A 16,987-nucleotide genomic window follows, 5' to 3' on the forward strand; every position below is an offset into this window, starting at 1 on the left:
TTTGCAGCTCGCACATGCGCAGAAGCATTAAATTGCGCATGTGCAGAAGCGCAAACCGCTCCGCACGTGCATGCAGACACGGCGCTTTGCCCTGCGTCCTTTTTGGCTAGTGGCCGGGGCTCCAGAACAGATCCCGGCCGCAAAACAAGGTACGACTGTATTGCACACAGAAAAATCAAACAATTCATAGAATTCATGGCCACGAGGGATTAACAATATCCTTTGAAATGATCTGAAAATTGTAGACCTGATAAAAATCACATGACCTTCTTACTTTAAATGCCAAGCATCTGGCTAAGCAAGAGTCAATCTCCCACCCTTTTTGATGAATAATTAGAAAAGTTACTAAGTAGGAGGTTTCATTGTAAAGGAATGGAAGTGTCAATTGAAACAAATGACAAAGCAGATAGGATTACTAGGACAGCACATCTGCCCTTAGGAATGCTGTTCCACCACCTAGGGCTAATACAGTTCCATTCCAATACACACATTTCTTGTGTATCACTCCAGACTCAGATAAGCGGATGGGCTTGGTTGAGTATTCATACTTGGTGATCTGCAATGCAACATAATTAACCAGTTTCTGGCTTATGCAGCCTTTGCAAGTTTCATCAACACTGAATTTGCATGGCATGACAAATTATTTCCTCAATTATTTGCTCAAAAGTCACAGATTGGCTCTGTGGCAGAGCAGGGAACTGAGCCCAGATCTTCACAGTATGGAGACAGTGACATATGAAATGGGCCAGTCTCCCTAAATTGAGCTGTAGCAGAGCTTTGTATGTGTGAATTGGTGGAAAACCAATTGCCCATGCAGCCTGATATCTCGGGACATTTGTTCTGACTATCGCTCTACCCAGCTGCATGATCTGCAGCCCGTGGCAGATTTCACCCCCACACTCCTCTGTCACATTCCAGCCCTCCGCTTCTGACAGGGCAGCTACTACACTGGCCTCGGTATCCTTAGCGCTGGGAGCTCAGCTCCTCTGCATATGCTGTCTGTCTTGTGAACACGGCTGGCATTTTTAATTTAGTCAATTTTCAGCTCTGCTTGTTCCTGTGAGATGTGTGTCAGGGCTGTTTTCCCTTTTAATACGTGAACACATTGAGCCGTTCTGATTTATCATAAGAATGTGACTCTCTCTGCCTGTCTTGTTAGAGGAGATACAGAGGAATTAAATTTCTGTGGTGGTTTTTTTTTTGCTTTGTCTTCCGCTCAGCTGATTTCTGTGGGCTGAATTCTAGGCTTTACTTGCTTACCTGATAATGAATCAAGGTGTTTAGCCGCTTCCAGTCACCCTCAATCTTGGTGGTGATATCTTCATCCTGAAGGACCACACGTGCTATTCGGCCTTGCCGCCACTCTGCAGGAGAAGGAAGACAATGTTAGACAATCAAGGACAGAGGCACAGTCATCTCATTGGTAGGATGGTTCTCTGCAATGCTGAACCTCCAAGAAAGGAAGAATGGGTTAAATTATTCTTCTATTGATTCCTGTGTAACTGTTGTTCCCACCCCATTTCCATAAGTAGCTCTTTCCCAAACCAAGTATGTTCCTACCCAAGTCCATGTCAACAGCTCGTGGCCTTTGTGAGTATGGGACATTTTTATACACTGCATCCAGAATCTTCTCTTTGACCTGAGTGATGGTGTCACAGTTCAACACTTTCACAGGAATCTCAGGACTATTCTCATTGTCTGGATTCACACAGTTCAAGATCTAGAGAAGAGAAAAGAATGGGAATATTAAGATGAACTCAGAAAAGCTAAGAAGAAATCATCTGCATATTACAGGAATTCTCAACCTAAGCTGGAGGTATAAAAATGCCTGTTCACAATTAAGTCCTATTTAGACAGGGAAGCTAAACTGATTTTAAAAAAATGATTTTCCATTTCACAGAAAGCATGTGGAGACCTAGATCTGTAAGTATGCAGAGATGTAGTCTACATAATTAGACAATTGCGTACATACTATTACTGTAGCTCTCTCTGTCCCTTGGGAAGGTGGATAAAATTTGTGCATGGATGATGCCCACGGGTGATGTACATAATGCTTTGGAAAGCCTGGTTCATCCCTTCAGATTACGGATGGATGGCTTGCTCTTTGTCCGGTTTAAGCATGTTTTATTTTTAGACACTAACAGATTAACTCTGTCCTGTTTTTGCAGCTTAATGTGCAGGTTTTTGGGTTTTTTTAACACAAATCTACACAGATGTAGTTAAAAAACAGGAACTAATGAGGTGGTCTAGAGCAGGGGTGTCCAAACGTTTTTCAAAGAGGGCCAGTTTTGATGAAGTGAACATGTATGAGGGCCGACTGAAGTTGCTGAGCTTTTTAAAAGGATTTTACCCCAGGACATGGGGCCCGGATTAAATCGACCGGTGGGCTTTGGACATGCCTGGTCTAGGGGCTTTACAATCTTTTCCCTCTTTTCTGCAACAGGACCTAGCCACCTGGAACTGCTAGGAAGTGTGACTGGCTCCACACAGGCAGCAAACAAGGTGGCAAATGCCTCCTGGCAATATTGGTGTTGGGATATGATGCCCTGCATAGGGATATTGTCTGAGGAAAAATGTGATTGTCACTTTGAACCCATGGTATTCACTATGTCCCCCCCTCCCATACATTTGTCCAATGTCCTTCCCAGGGACAATGTATACATTGGTCTATGAGTTTTGTACAGGTGAGTCCACACTGGGATGTGATTCCCCCCTCCCATATTCCTTCCCCATTTGTAATTCAACTGTACCTATACTATACTATACTATACTATACTATACTATACTATACTAACTATACTATACTACAGGGCGAGTCCTTTAAAAGAGGCCCCATGGATACAGATTACACATATTCCACGGGGCCTCTTTTAAAAGACTCACCCTGTATCATGGAACATCAGCCACAATTCTGAAAATGAGGGTTGGAACTAGCTGAGATGGCTAACTGCCTATTTCCACCCTATATGGAATCTTCAGGCATTTCCCCTACCATTAAAAACAATGGGCTGGCTTAAAAGTAAAAGTACTAAGTTTGTATTACTATTCACTAAGGTGCCTGGGCTTCACATCTTTTCTCAGGAAGCTTCTCTGCTTGGATATGGACCCAGAGTTTCCACAATAAGAATCACCATGAAAACATTCTATTATATAAAGCACTTGGGACAGGAAAAAATTGCCACCTAACTTCCGCATTCAATCTACGTCCAGCCCTGGGGATTATGTTCCCCATGATGGCTGATGGCTGGTGCAACCAAAAATTGTTCAGAGAAGGCACCCACTCACTAGAGTTTTGTACTCAATCTGCTGCCGGATCAGCTTGTCCTCACTCAGGGAATAACGCGCCTCCCCCGTAATGGCATCAATTGGGCCTTTCTCCATCTGTTGCTTGATGGCACAGTACAACATGAAGAGTGGCTCTCCAGCACATTCCTGTTTGACACAGAACACAAGAGAACTTGCACACTGATAAAGATAGAACTTGTCAAAGGCAGAGAAACCATGGCAAACAAGTATAATTTAAAAGCAGCTACACAACCCTCCTGATTTTTAAATTCATTGAGCTTCACAAGCAATGTTGGCTGATTTGAGTTTGCATGGTTTTGGTTTCTAAAAATTACAGGATGTGTTGCAAAAATATGTAACCAGAAAGGATGTGTCCTTGTTTTATGCACCATTTAGTAAGGAAAAAGCAAACATTGGCTTTTACACCTAACATCTATACTGGTCAGTTTCATTATAGGTGTTATGTGATGTCAAGTGACTGACAATGGGGTGATCCTGCCCATCTGTCAAAATGACCTGTGGAGGGTTGGCCACATTTGGAGCCAAGACTCCGGCTAGATCCAATTCCCTGCCCTAGAGGTAAGTTCATAATACTGCTCAATTTACTGGGGATGTACCTCACTAAATAGTGTTCAAAACATGTGTTCTTTCAATTTGGTCAGCAGCATTAATAGTAAAGCAATAAAATAAAGCATTAAATATGAAACATTCACAACTAAAGTATCTAAATAAACCAGAAATTCAAGAAAAAGAAGCCACATAATATCTCCCTTGTTACATTCAATCAGCTACAAAGACACTTTTCTTTTTATGTTATTACAAAAATTCACCCACTCCTCTCTGATCCCTTGGCTAAAACTCTGATTCATTCTGTGGTAATCTCCAGCCTTGACTACTGCAACATTCTCATCTCTGGCTCCCGCCTTTTATACCTAAGTTTTCTCACATTGCTCCAAAACTCTGCTGTCAAAATTATTATTCTGTTTCAACCCACATGATGCGGAAGCTCAGGAAAGCTCAGTCAGTAAAGCATGAGACTCTTAATCTCAAGGTCGTTGGTTCAAGTCCCACGTTGGGCAAAATATTCCTGCATAACAGGGGGTTGGACTAGATGACTCTCCTGGTCTCTTCCAACTCTATAATTCTACAATTCCATGACACCACTCTTCAAATCCATCCACTAGATGTGCAACTGCATTTTTCCATATTCAACCCTTTGTATTATTGCCTCCCCCCACCCCACTTTATTTTCGATTGCAAGCTCCTGAAGAGCAGGGACCTCACTATTTTTACCTATAGGACTCTGGAAGTCATCAAGTATATAGATGGTGCTGTGTAAACAATAATTACGATCAGTACTATTTTTCTAGTAAAAGAGGTGCTGGAGCTCACCAAGAACTTCTCCCTTGTTCTCTTAGAATGGCAATGGCGCCCATCTGAGAGGTGCCAGAACTGAGCTCCAGTGAGCTTCGGCTGGGGAAAAAGCCCTGATCACAATCATCAAATGTATAAAAAGGGGAATAACTGTCTATTGGACTTCATTATAAAACACCACAAGATCAAACAGGCGCCAACAGGTCTTTGTAGCCATATGAAGTAGCCATAAACTGTATTCAATGTCTAAAATAAAATATGAATATCCAGCTCTTGATAATGCATTAGATACAGTATAGGAGAATGGGGAACTGAACTGCATTGGCTTGAGACCAGTAAAGTATTTCTTCTTCCTACCCTTTTCTCTTTTAATCTGTTGTATCTGTGCCTTGATTTCCCTCTGTTGAGTACACATGTGTGACATTTCAGATTTGTAATGTAATCTAGAAAGTCATGTGCTAAGGGAACCAGTATAGAACACACCTGTACTACAATCCTAAATCATCCTGACTTCCCCCATGTGAGTCTAGGGAAAGTGCTGAGAATTATTTTGCAGAATTATGGCCTTTTCAAATAGTAACAGTTCTCAGAATGCATAGCAGAGTGTAGTGAGGGCAAAAAACCCATCCACAGATAAGAGAACCAAAGATGCATTTGTACACAGGACTGGGCGGTCTCTACACTTTCCTCCTGTTACTCCCTGTCTCTGGGTTTAACTTCCTCCAGCAACTTGAAGAGTTAAGACAAAGCTTACATGCAGATTGGACAATGTCTGGTCTTTATTGAGCTTTTGTTCTGATTTGTGATACAACATTGAGAATTCATCCTGTTTGCTTATGTGGTGATTTTACACCTTCCTATTAATTATTTGTCCATCCCACACTTCTAGCGCATTTCCCCATTACTTTCCTAACTGCATAAAGTCTGTTTTTTGTGTGTGCTAGGGTTACAAAGCCCTTTAATCCACTTTAATTATGGAAACCTACATTTCTGGCATGAGTTTGCATCCTTACTGCAAAATACTGATGCTCTGGAGGGGACCACAGAAAACAAGAACTTGAAAAGAACATAACAAAGGAAATGGATTCAAGGTAGAAGCAGCTGACTCTTTACCTTTAGGAATTTGTGGAGAAGGAAAGCAAACCAATTAGTCAACATCTTCTCAGCCACTGACTCAGTCCTGGGAAGAGATTAGAAGGAGTTTTATTAAGCCCACATTAAAATTAAAAAAATGAATAGATCATCTTAATTTAATTTGTATGTTGCCTTTAGAGCCATGCTGAAGGCTGCTTGAAACATGAAAAGATTTACACAATTACAAACATAACAAAAGTAGTCATAAATAAAACACACCAAAAAGCACACAATCATAATTGAAAAATTCCAACAAGTACCACATAAATCATTATAAGATCAAAAAATTAAGATACAAAATATTAATATCAATAACAGCAGCAACAACCAAACCACCTAAACAATACCCCAACCCAAAAGTAAGGACTAGTTTAACTTCTCCCTCCCTCATAAATTAAGCACAGTATCTTTTTATGTGAACAGCCCTGAGACCTCCGGGTATAGGGAAGTATATAAATTCAATCAATCAATCAATCAATCAATTAAAAATATATGATTGCAAAGACTCCTCCCTTTACAATCTTTTTCTTTGCAGAACCAGGTGATTAGTGCCAGGGCACCAATGCAATAGAAAAATGAAGTTAATGTAATTGTATAGCAGATTTCAAACAATGTGGCATTTCATCACACAATATAATTGTGTATCCGTCTGTATTTTATTTTTTTTAGAATTTTTTCTACTTTTTGATGAAATAATGGACAAAAGCCACAGCAGAAGACAATACGCTAAGTAACAGAAAGCCATCTGCTGCAAGAAAAATAGTTCAAACAAAGATAAACATAAACTCCACAATGTACTTTGAGGGCAAAACTAAACGTGAACTACAGTAGGAATCTATTGCAATACTCATTGCTGCATATGCTATGTGCTAATATCTATCAAGCTGTGAACTACAATGTTTCAGTGTTCCTTTCAGTGGAACATGCAGCCTTATCTTACTACAAAGCAAGTTGGAACCCCAATTTATTGTGAGAAGGGCTGCTGCCTTGGTCACAACTAACAATTGCTGGGCGAGGGACACTCTGTTTTCCTAATACTGTACCTGCTATGTGAGCAACAGCACCCAAAGAGTTAAATAGCCCTTTTAAGTTTGGAAGTACGAAAATGGTACGCTGAGCTTTTTAAGGCCACCACACCTCTCCTGATCGCATCAGAAATGGTGCATTTTTCAAGGCTAATCTTAGAAACAGCAAGTATGCATTCATTTGTCCAAGCAGCAGATGATGTTCTTGGGGCTCACGATACAGAGAACTGAATTACAACTCATTACCAAACTTAAAACCATGGAGAGACCTGGTCTGAACAAAGACATTGGATTCTTATCTCATTATACATGACAAAGCCATTTTTCACCTTCTCACCCCTTGCTTTTTCCTGTAAGACCTATTGCAGTCGTTAAGAGTCGTCAACAGGCTCATCACAGCTATCTGCCCATCACCCATTCCCACCACCCTTCTGATTAATACCCCTCCCCACCTTCTCACTATATAGAAGGATCTGGCAACTTCTGTTTCAGTGTATCTGAAGAAGTGTGCATGCACACGAAAGCTCATACCAAGAACTAACTTAGTTGGTCTTTAAGGTGCTACTGGAAGGAAAACTTTTTTTTTGTTTTGATACAGAGAATGTGTGTCCTAATCCCTGTGGAATTCAAAGTTCTGTCATTGGGTGGCCTTTGGGTAAGACATACTCTCCCAACCTAGCTTACCTGACAAGACTTGCTGTGGGGCTAAAACAGCCTTCCCCAACCTGTTGCGTCCTAGATATTCCACACTACGACAACTATTGGCCCAAGCCAGCACAACTGATAGCTGTTGTATAACCCAAAGCATCTTGTGGTCAATAGGCTGGGGAAGGCTGAACTGAAATGCCACAGGGAGCTCCTTGGTGGAAGGGTGGGAGCCAATGGAATACCTATAATAATAGTAATTGTTAGGAAATGTCAGTTTCCCGCCTTCAGGGTGTCTGAAAATGTGATTGCAATGCATTCCAGCATAAAGTGGGGGAGGGGGGGTTGAAGGAACAAGAAAAATTGACTTTAATGCCATCGTTTATGAATGCTGGAAGGTCCCACTCTTGATTTTTGATCAATTGGAATTGGAAAGTCAATCTGAAGCTTTTGTCCCTTGCTCTGCCCCTCCCACATTTTCAGCAAGAAGTAAAATGCAGATTGCTCATGAACTGAAAGTAACAAAGCCCAGCTGACAGCCCATCACAGCAGCCCCTCTGAAGGGGATGCCTGGTGGAGCTGTAACTCCTCACACTTGGTGCAAATTATACCCTGTAGCTCAGTAAATCACTGGAATTTGTGGCTGGTGGCAATCAAGGACAGCAGAGTGACAATGGCAGGGGAAATTGCTGCTTTTCTCAAGGGCCACACCCAGCACTAGCTCCTCACATTGTGTCCAAGATTATCTCTAATTTAAATACAATGGTTCTTAATGATAGTTTTTAATGCTGGCACGGCAGGATTGCCGATTCCTCTTTAAAAGTGATACAGCCTCTGTTCCTGGGAAATGGGGAAGATTTTGAAAGATGCATCAATGAAAGGAGTAGAGTTCCTGTTCTCACTACATGCTGAGCCAGGAGTTCATAGAGCAGCTGTAGATGAGCTACTTAATTTATTACCAGCTGTGCCAGCCGAAAACATGCTGCAAATGAATCTTTTTCAAGGCAGGATGATATCCTTTATAAGTGGAACGTCTATAGACTTTCTTCCATAGGACACTGATCAGTGGCGATGTTTAACCATCTGACTTTCCCACCAGCAACGAACAGCGCTGCTATGCATCATTCAGCTGCACGTTGTCCTAAAATTATATGCTAGGGTGCATCTTTCTCAAATGACAATGAAGTATACAGTGCTTTAGTAAGAATCCGTTTTTGGCAGAGTAACTGGTCACCAGAGATCCAGTAAACACTTTTTCCTACCTTACAACTGGTACATTTTTCAAATAATTTCAGGCATGACTCTTTGCTACTTGATGAGTGAAGGTGATATTCTAGAGATTTTTCTTTGTCATATACTATATGAAATTGTAGGTCAATATGTTTTTATGTATCCTGTCTGCCCCTCATTCCAGGAATAGTGATATGGAATGTGTTATTGTTTCTTTTGCCAACAATTCACAGACCCTCAGAACAAATATTAACTATAGCTTTGCAGCTCCATCTATTTTTGTATGTTTGGTTTTTTACTCCATAGACAGATACATGTATAAAATGTGTAGGGAACTGTGAAGACAAAAGATTTCCACATTGCAAATAGTTGTTATTTGATGAGAGGAAAGTATCTTGTTAATGCCTTCTTTTTTTAAAAAAAAAATGCTTCTGATAATGAGAAAAAATAATAGTTAACTTCTATGAAACACCATGAATAAAACAAGCAGCCAACAGTAAACAAATATACCAGTCCATTGAAAAAAATAAAAAATAAGTATCCAGATCATTAGGCAAATGCTCTAAAAAGCCATACAGAGAGAAAGTTGTAACAATCCTGATAATGGCCGCTTACCGTCCTATCCGCGGTGAGCAGCAGTTGCGACCTGGTTCAGTTCTCTCACCTTGCCCCGCTGCATCACACTATTTTCCTTTGTCTTGCAGCCTCCCTGGCCACTGCAGAGGCTCTTGGGTTCCTGCCAAAAGCTGGAGTCAAATGAGCCAATCTGTGGTGTCCGGGGTGTGTGGCCTGGTGAGCGGACCTGAGGGAGGCAGGCTTCCCTCAGATCTGCCCGCCATCTATTTAGCCCGGCCAACCCTGCACGCGGCAGTCCAGTTGACCAGGAGCGTCACCCACCCTTCCCCCTCCTTTCATTAGTAGCTGCTTTCTGCTAACTCATCCCTTTCAGCTAGTTGGGCTTTGCTGTGGTCTGTTGATGGTTGCCATATTTGGGGCCAGGAAGGAATATTCCCTGCATGGCAGGTTTTGCCTTCCCCATAGCACTAGGCACAACTTTGGCAGTTTAGGTTTAGGTCTTGGGAGGAATCCTATAGTATTTCATCCAAGCGGGGGTGGGTGGGGGTGAAGTGGTGACTCATCCCCCTCTTTTTCTCCCTGTGGCGGTGTTGACAGCATACCCCATTAGAGGAGTCTGGAGGGAAGTCTCTGTCCAAAGAGTCAGTTGTGTGGGCTAGTGGGCCATAGAGCTCCTTCCTCAGCATTTGGGAGCCATCCACGTAAACCTGTGTTTTGCGATGGATCCACCCCCGAATCCCTCATGCCCCAGTCCTCCCAGCAGGGTGGGGCTGAGAGGGATATACGCTTAATGCCCATGCCAAGGCTTCCTACATCTGAAATCAATAAAGATGCGGCCATTTCAAATCCCAGACAGTTGTCATGTCCACTTATGGCATGCCAGAATGGGGGCTCTGTGACTAGACACGCAATAGTTCGAACCATTAGGTCCCAAACAAGCAAATAATCTGCATCTTTATCCCAACTGTTTGTTCAACAATTTTGAGTTTGAACAGAGGCCCAGGGGGAGGGGAAGTATTAAGCTTTCTCCAATTTGATCATATCACATCTCATCTTGTGACTTTACACTGTTTTTGTTTTTCTGTACAGAATTCAGTTTAAACTTGTTTTGGCACTTAACATATTTCCCCTGTTACTTCTTTATGATTGCTGCTGCTCCTAATATTCTTTCTTTATCCTTCTTGTTAGGTATGATGTTTCTCATCCTATTGTTTATCTTAACCACGTTTCACCCTTGAACTGAAATCAGACTAGCTCAGAACAGAGCTGCTGCAATCAAAGGGACTTGAGATAATTGTGACTTCAGTGGGTGATTTCAACAAGTCTGCTCTAAGCATAACAATGTCTGGATCCAGAGCCCGCCTTTATAGAAACCTTTATCAGACCAGGTGTGCAGCCTGATTCTGTGTATGTGTTGAATCAGCACAAAAAGTAAATCCCACTGTGTTCAATGGGGTTTGCTTACAAGTAAGTGTTCAGAGGACTGCAGCCTTAGACTGAAAGTCACTATAACAAACAATAAATATCAGGTATGATCTAAATAACTATGAAACTAACTGCGTGAACCCAAGGGGGCTTTTCTCACAGCCCAACTCCCTGACCATGATGCATGGTAATTTGCTTTTCTAGGGCATCTCATAAAGCAATTTGTGAAACTCCATGCGAGTCAGCTGTTCAAAGGGGGGAAAGGCCATAAGTTTGACTGGGCTAGATAGAGAAGGATCTTTGGATACTGGCTGTTTAAAAAATAAAAATAAAATCATTACTATAGTTTTGTTGCCACTGTAATGATTTTGAATGTCATCACTCAAAAAGGAACACCCAAATCTGTGCTAATTTCCTGAGTTCCAGCAAGAAATATATACACATTCTTCACCCATTACGCTGAGCTCCCACAGTAAGTTTCTAATCTTCTGCATATCATTTTGCCACCCACATCTTACTGTGTTCAGCAATCTCTGAAATCTGGCCTGTACTGGAGGTCCCACAAGCACTCCCTTAATGCTTTCTTGCCATGTTCTGGAGGGACCTCTGCTATTCTCTCATCTGCTAAAGAGGACCTTCTGATGTGGAAAGCTAGCTCCTTTGGAGCACTGCATTGACCCACACAGCAGGTATGCTTTTTGCTCCACAGACTCGGAAAATACTGCTATAGATCTGCCTCTAAAAATATTAAATAAGCTCTGAAAGATTAAAGCAGCATGGGACCATCCCCAGACTCAAAGAAAATCCTTTTCATATTGACCACATAACGACAGCAAATCACACTCCAGAGATGAGCCAGCTTAAAAAAAAGTTGGGGCGGGGGGAAGGAAGCCTGACGCCAGAAACCAAAGCCCTTTGGCTGTCTAGAAGCAAGGGGAATAATACTAAGCCAATCAAAGAGGTTTAGGAGATTCCCTGAAAAATCAATGTGTATTTTATTAATTTTTCTTGGGTTTGTCTGGGACTCTGAACTGCCTGTCTGATTCTTGTTCTAAGTACAAGCATAGCAATTTCATTTAGTATCAACTTTCCCCAGATTCCTGAAAAGGAAAGTGTAATGAGAGACAGAGGGGGAAGGGGGGTGGGAAAGGGGGGAAACAAACACCAGCTAGAAAGTGCTTCCATCCCAGATCTCAAAAATAAAATAAAATAAAATAATCTCCCACTTTGTGGCTGCTCATTCATTATTAACTTAGAACAAAATGTTCCATCTCACAATATTTTGCATACTAAATAAAACTCAAGGAGTCTGCCGATCCACAGGGCTGGAACAGGCCTTTATTTGTAGCTTTCTGTCTGAAATGTTTGATCTTCACACAGTGGAGTAGGCTTTTAAGTTGTTTCGCTGTTCCCTCTGGTTCCCTCCTTGCATCTTTCCCTTGCCTTATGAATAACTGCTACTTCTCATTAACCCTTCTGAAGCTGCTGCTGTGGTTTCATCAGACCTCATGGTTCCTCCTCTCAACCTCAGCAGCGTGTCATCTATCAAAGTCAACAACAGAGCAGGAGCAAGGGGAAGAGTGGTATAGCACTCCCGGCATTGCATTTCTGGGACAGAAGAGGTGAAATGCAACACACTGTGCGCTGAAGTGCAGGAGAAGGTGACTGTCTTAAATGCACAGCTGGAAAGCATTCTGCATAGTGAGACCTTCGGGGATCGCTTAGGGTTGCAATATTCAGGTCTCACCTGCCCTCTGCAGGTGTTTAGAAAACTACTCTAACTTTCATAACTACACTCCATTGACTTTTTTTCCACTGAAGACCAGAATTCTTTGCAAAAGAAAAAGGTGGCACGTGAATATCAGAGGTTCTTTATATGCTAGATCTAACCCTGAACTCTAATATTCACACCGTTTTCTTAAATTTGAAAGCCTGAAACTGTAGATTGCATGTGAAGCATGCTTTTTAATATCTATATGAAGCTGCTGGTAGAGATCATCAGGGGATTTGGGCTGCGTGTTCATCAGTATGCAGATGATACCCAGCTCTGCCTCTCTTTCAAATCAGAACCAGTGAAGTCGGTGAAGGTCCTGTGTGAGTGCTTGGAGGCAGTTGGAGGTTGGATGGCAGCTAACAGATTGAGGTTGAATCCTGACAAGACAGAAGTACTGTTTTTGGGGGGCAGGTGGGTCCTGAATCGGGTAACTGTGCCCCTGAAGGACCAGGTGCGCAGCCTGGGAGTCATTTTGGACTCACAGCTGTCCATGGAGGTGCAGGTCAATTCTGTGTCCAGGACAGCTGTCTACCAGCTCCATCTGGTACGCAGGCTGAGACCCTATCTGCCCACAGACTGTCTCGCCAGAGTGGTGCATGCTCTAGTTATCTCCCACTTGGACTACTGCAATGCGCTCCACATGGGGCTACCTTTGAAGGTGACTCGGAAACTGCAATTAATCCAGAATGCGGCAGCTAGACTGGTGACTGGGAGTGGCTGCCGGGACCATATAACACCAGTCCTGAGAGACCTGAATTGGCTCCCAGTACATTTCTGATCACAATTCAAAGTGTTGGTGCTGTCTTTTAAAGCCCTAAATGGCCTCGGTCCTGTATACTTGAAAGAGCATCTCCACCCCATCGTTCATCCCGGACACTGAGATCCACTGAGGGCTTTCTGGCACTTCCCTCATTGTGAGAAGTGAGGTTACAGGGAACAAGGCAGAGGGGCTTCTTGGTAGTGGCACCTGCCCTGTGGAACGCCCTCCCAGCAGATGTCAAGGAAATAAGCAACTATCGTACTTTTAAAAGACATCTGAAAGAAGCCCTGTTTAGGGAAGTTTTTAATGTTTAATGCTGTATTGTGTTTTTAATATTTGATTGGGAGCCGCCCAGAGTGGCTGGGGAAACCCAGCCACATGGGCAGGGTATAAATAAATAAATAATAATCTGCTTGAAGTCCAACAAAGAGATGAATTATTCTCCTTGGGGCCTCATGAACATTCCTAGTACAAGACACACAGAATCTTCATATGAGCAGAGCAAACCAAATGGAGCAGTGTACTGCATCTGGAGCCTAACTGCTCACACTGTCCAGGTCAGAAGGTGGCTAGGCTTTTTTTATTCCTTTTTTGCTATGCCAGGCCCAGGGTAGTGTAGCAGAGGGGCTCTGATTGGGCTACTCTCCGGGAAACAGACCTACGCATTGCTGGCCACGCTTCATCCCCGCAGAGCCCCATTTCAGGCTTTACACTCGCAGTGGAGACACCTCCCCACCTGCCAGCTAGCAGAGCGCTACTCCTAATCTTAACTCTCTTTAGGGGTTAGAATGGCAGCCTTCACCTTCAGCAAACAATGCTATTTTTTCATTTGGGTTTCTGTCTGGTCAGGTGTTTCAGAGTCCGGGGTGTGGTAACAAATCTCCATTAAAGATGCATTTTAGAAATCTGAACTTGTGTTCATAGAATCATAGACTTGTAGGAATCTACAATGCAGAAATCTTTTGCCCAATGTGGGACTCGAGTCCATGAGGTTAAGAGTCTCATTCTCTACCAACGGCGCCATTGCAAAAAGAGAATAGGGTTTCACAAATTTATATGTGAAACTTGAGGGGTTGATTGGAAATCATGCAGGATTGACCTCCTGTTCCTCAATCTAACTACTTCAAAATTGATACCTATTCTGCAGCTGATTTTGATGAGAGCTCACAAGAAGTTTAAGCCTGTACAGAGTCCTAATTTGCATAAGGCAATGTCTTGCATGAACTGGAGCTTTCTCATGCATCCTAGGGGAAACTACACTGTATGATTAATGCTGGAAAAAGTGCATCACACAGAGCTACAATTCCCAGAGTTTCATATGAAGAGGGATTGATTATTAAACCACTCTGGGAACTGAGAGTTCTATGAGAGGAATAGGAGTCTCTTAACAACTCTCAGCACCCTTAACAAACTACGGTTGCTAGGATTTTTTTAGGGGAAGCTATGACTGCTTAAAGTGTAATCACAGAGCTTTAAATACATGGTATGAATATGGTCATACTTTAAAGTATTTGAAGTGGAGAGTAAAAACAACCATTTGTGTCATCATAGTGTGTAGCTCCACCTCTGCTTTTGAAGGGTCACTCCATAGGGATACCTGAAAAGGACCCAGCTGCTTATAGAAATTGAGCCATACCTATCAAGTAAGCCTAACTTAAAAAAATAAGTAACTTAAAAAAATAAAACTGCACCAGCCATGCAATACAGTACTTGATTTCTGCCCATGCAAACTCTAAGACACAGAGCGACCAGTAATATGGGAAACCTCAGGCTAAGGGGCCGAACACGCCTTGTTTACATGGATGAAGGCTAGAAAGGGGTGTGTGAGTATGTGTAGAAACTAGTTTACTGTACAAAAGTAATATTTACATTCATTGCTCCACCCACTTTTGCCTCAATCCCTGCCCATCACTGGCATGTGGCCCCTATATGATTGCCCAGAAAAGAAAGTGTCTCTCAGGCTGCAAAAAGCTTCCTGTGCTAGCTTTATACTGCTCAACAGGATCCTGTGCTGGGCTGTGGACTACTGCTCTGTCCCAGTTTAGTAGTTCTTATTTTACTTTGAGTAGCATTAGTGTTATCTGAGGGTTGACTTTCCCAGCATCTGACTCTGCCACAAGAAAGGCTGTCAAGGATTTCTTTCTAAGCCTTCTTCAGGCAGAGAAACATCTGCTTCTGACTTAATTCTTTTCCCTTTTCAGCTCCAAGACGCCTTCACAGCTCATAACTGGATGCACTGAAGACTCTGGGTTTGGCATGGAAAAAGTCAAATAAAACATGTCATGTACACTTTAGGCAGGCAAGAGAAGACAAGAGCAGTAGGACAGCTTGCCACACACAGCCTCTGTGGGCTTGTTCTTGCCTCGTGCTCTGTCTCTCTGGGAATGAAGCTATGAAGCTGCCAGGCTGGCTCTGATGTGGTGCACTGGATTACTAAGAAAACCTGCTGGTGGCGGTGGCAGGACGCAAGGAAATGCTGAGATCATCAGCCTTATATTTTTAGAGAACAGTGAAAAGTCATTACTAACAGCTCTGCCAGAAGAATTCAGTCCTTTTCTGCAGCTGCAAAAATTATTGGGGGCTGGGGAATGACAGAGCACTTCAATTTCTGAGCTGAGTTACTCCTTCTATGACCATGTTCCACTCCACTATCAGAAATAGGGTTTGTATCCATGCAAGCAAAGATTCTCAGGTTGCTGAATTCATACTACTATTACTACTACAGTAGTTACACTACAGCAATAGCTAGAATATCTTTTGTTGGCAGTCCCATTCATGACTCTGAAGATCACACCTCTTTCTTATTCCTAGATAGGAACAAGAACAGGATTGTGTTGGAGCAGTGCTGTAACATACCTATTCCAAGCACCAAGGCAGTCCAGCATTGCAGTCTATGAGCTAAAATTACCCCTGTCTGTCTGGTTATTTATGCCTTTTCAATTTCTGTAATGTCTGAGCAGGGCCAGAGTAAGGAGCCAAACAAGAAGTTAGGTAACATGCAATATAGTTAGACAATTCAGAGACACAAGAGAAAGGAAATTCTGCCCCTGGCATTGTTCCAAAACTACCACTTTGCTGAACACTGGATGGCATTTAAAATACAAACATATATGAACCATAGGGCCTTCTCACTCTGCATAGAAATGGGAGGAGAGAATTAGATATATTCTGCTGCAAATACTCTCTTGTGTTACCCAAACTCTAGTTTCTTAAACTTTTAACTGCAACCTTTAGTCCAAAATATCTTCTGCAAAGAAAGAACCAGGCCAAGTTTTAAAAAAGGCAGGAACTGAGCTCTCACTCTTCATAGTGCTCTTTTTGTTTCTGTCATAACACTGAGTAAATAGAACTCAAAGAGGCTAGGATACATATCTGATGTAAAAATGCAATGCAACATGACATTCATTAAGTCTTGCCCTCGTGGAATAGCTGCCATTCAAAAAATGGGCATGCATCTGCACAAAATCATGGGGAAATGCCTTGGTAAATGCCTTTTCCTCCTTTTCAACCTATGAGTTAACTTTCCCTGGCATAACCTGTACCTAATAAAGTATTTGAACACAACAATTCTTATTTTGGGGGGCTGTTATGTGGAATATCATTCAGACAGAAGGCTGTAAGATTACTGCTGACTGCGAAAATTAGCCCATGTACTACTGTTCTGTGAGAAACAGGCCAAAGAAACATAACACCGAGTGGCTTTGTCATAAGGACTATGTCACTTCAAAGATTCAGATAAATTAGGTGTATTGAATCCTT

The 16,987-nt window shown here is 42.3% G+C and overlaps 1 protein-coding gene across 2 annotated transcripts in view; it reads right to left on the bottom strand.

The window, feature by feature from the left end:
- PLXNA2 (plexin A2) overlaps window positions 1–16,987 on the bottom strand; it is a 404,642-nt gene that overhangs the window by 36,839 nt on the left and 350,816 nt on the right. For both annotated transcript variants that reach the window (XM_083617292.1, XM_083617291.1), the window contains exons 23-26: window positions 5,773–5,839; window positions 3,286–3,432; window positions 1,561–1,720; window positions 1,261–1,364 (exon numbers count right to left, since the gene is read on the bottom strand). In XM_083617292.1, the coding sequence (XP_083473418.1) occupies window positions 1,261–1,364; window positions 1,561–1,720; window positions 3,286–3,432; window positions 5,773–5,839 (478 nt within the window). The remainder of the gene's footprint in view (window positions 1–1,260; window positions 1,365–1,560; window positions 1,721–3,285; window positions 3,433–5,772; window positions 5,840–16,987) is intronic.

This window comes from Podarcis filfolensis, assembly GCF_964270895.1.
Source record: "Podarcis filfolensis genome assembly, chromosome: 6".
Classification (NCBI taxonomy): domain Eukaryota; kingdom Metazoa; phylum Chordata; class Lepidosauria; order Squamata; family Lacertidae; genus Podarcis; species Podarcis filfolensis.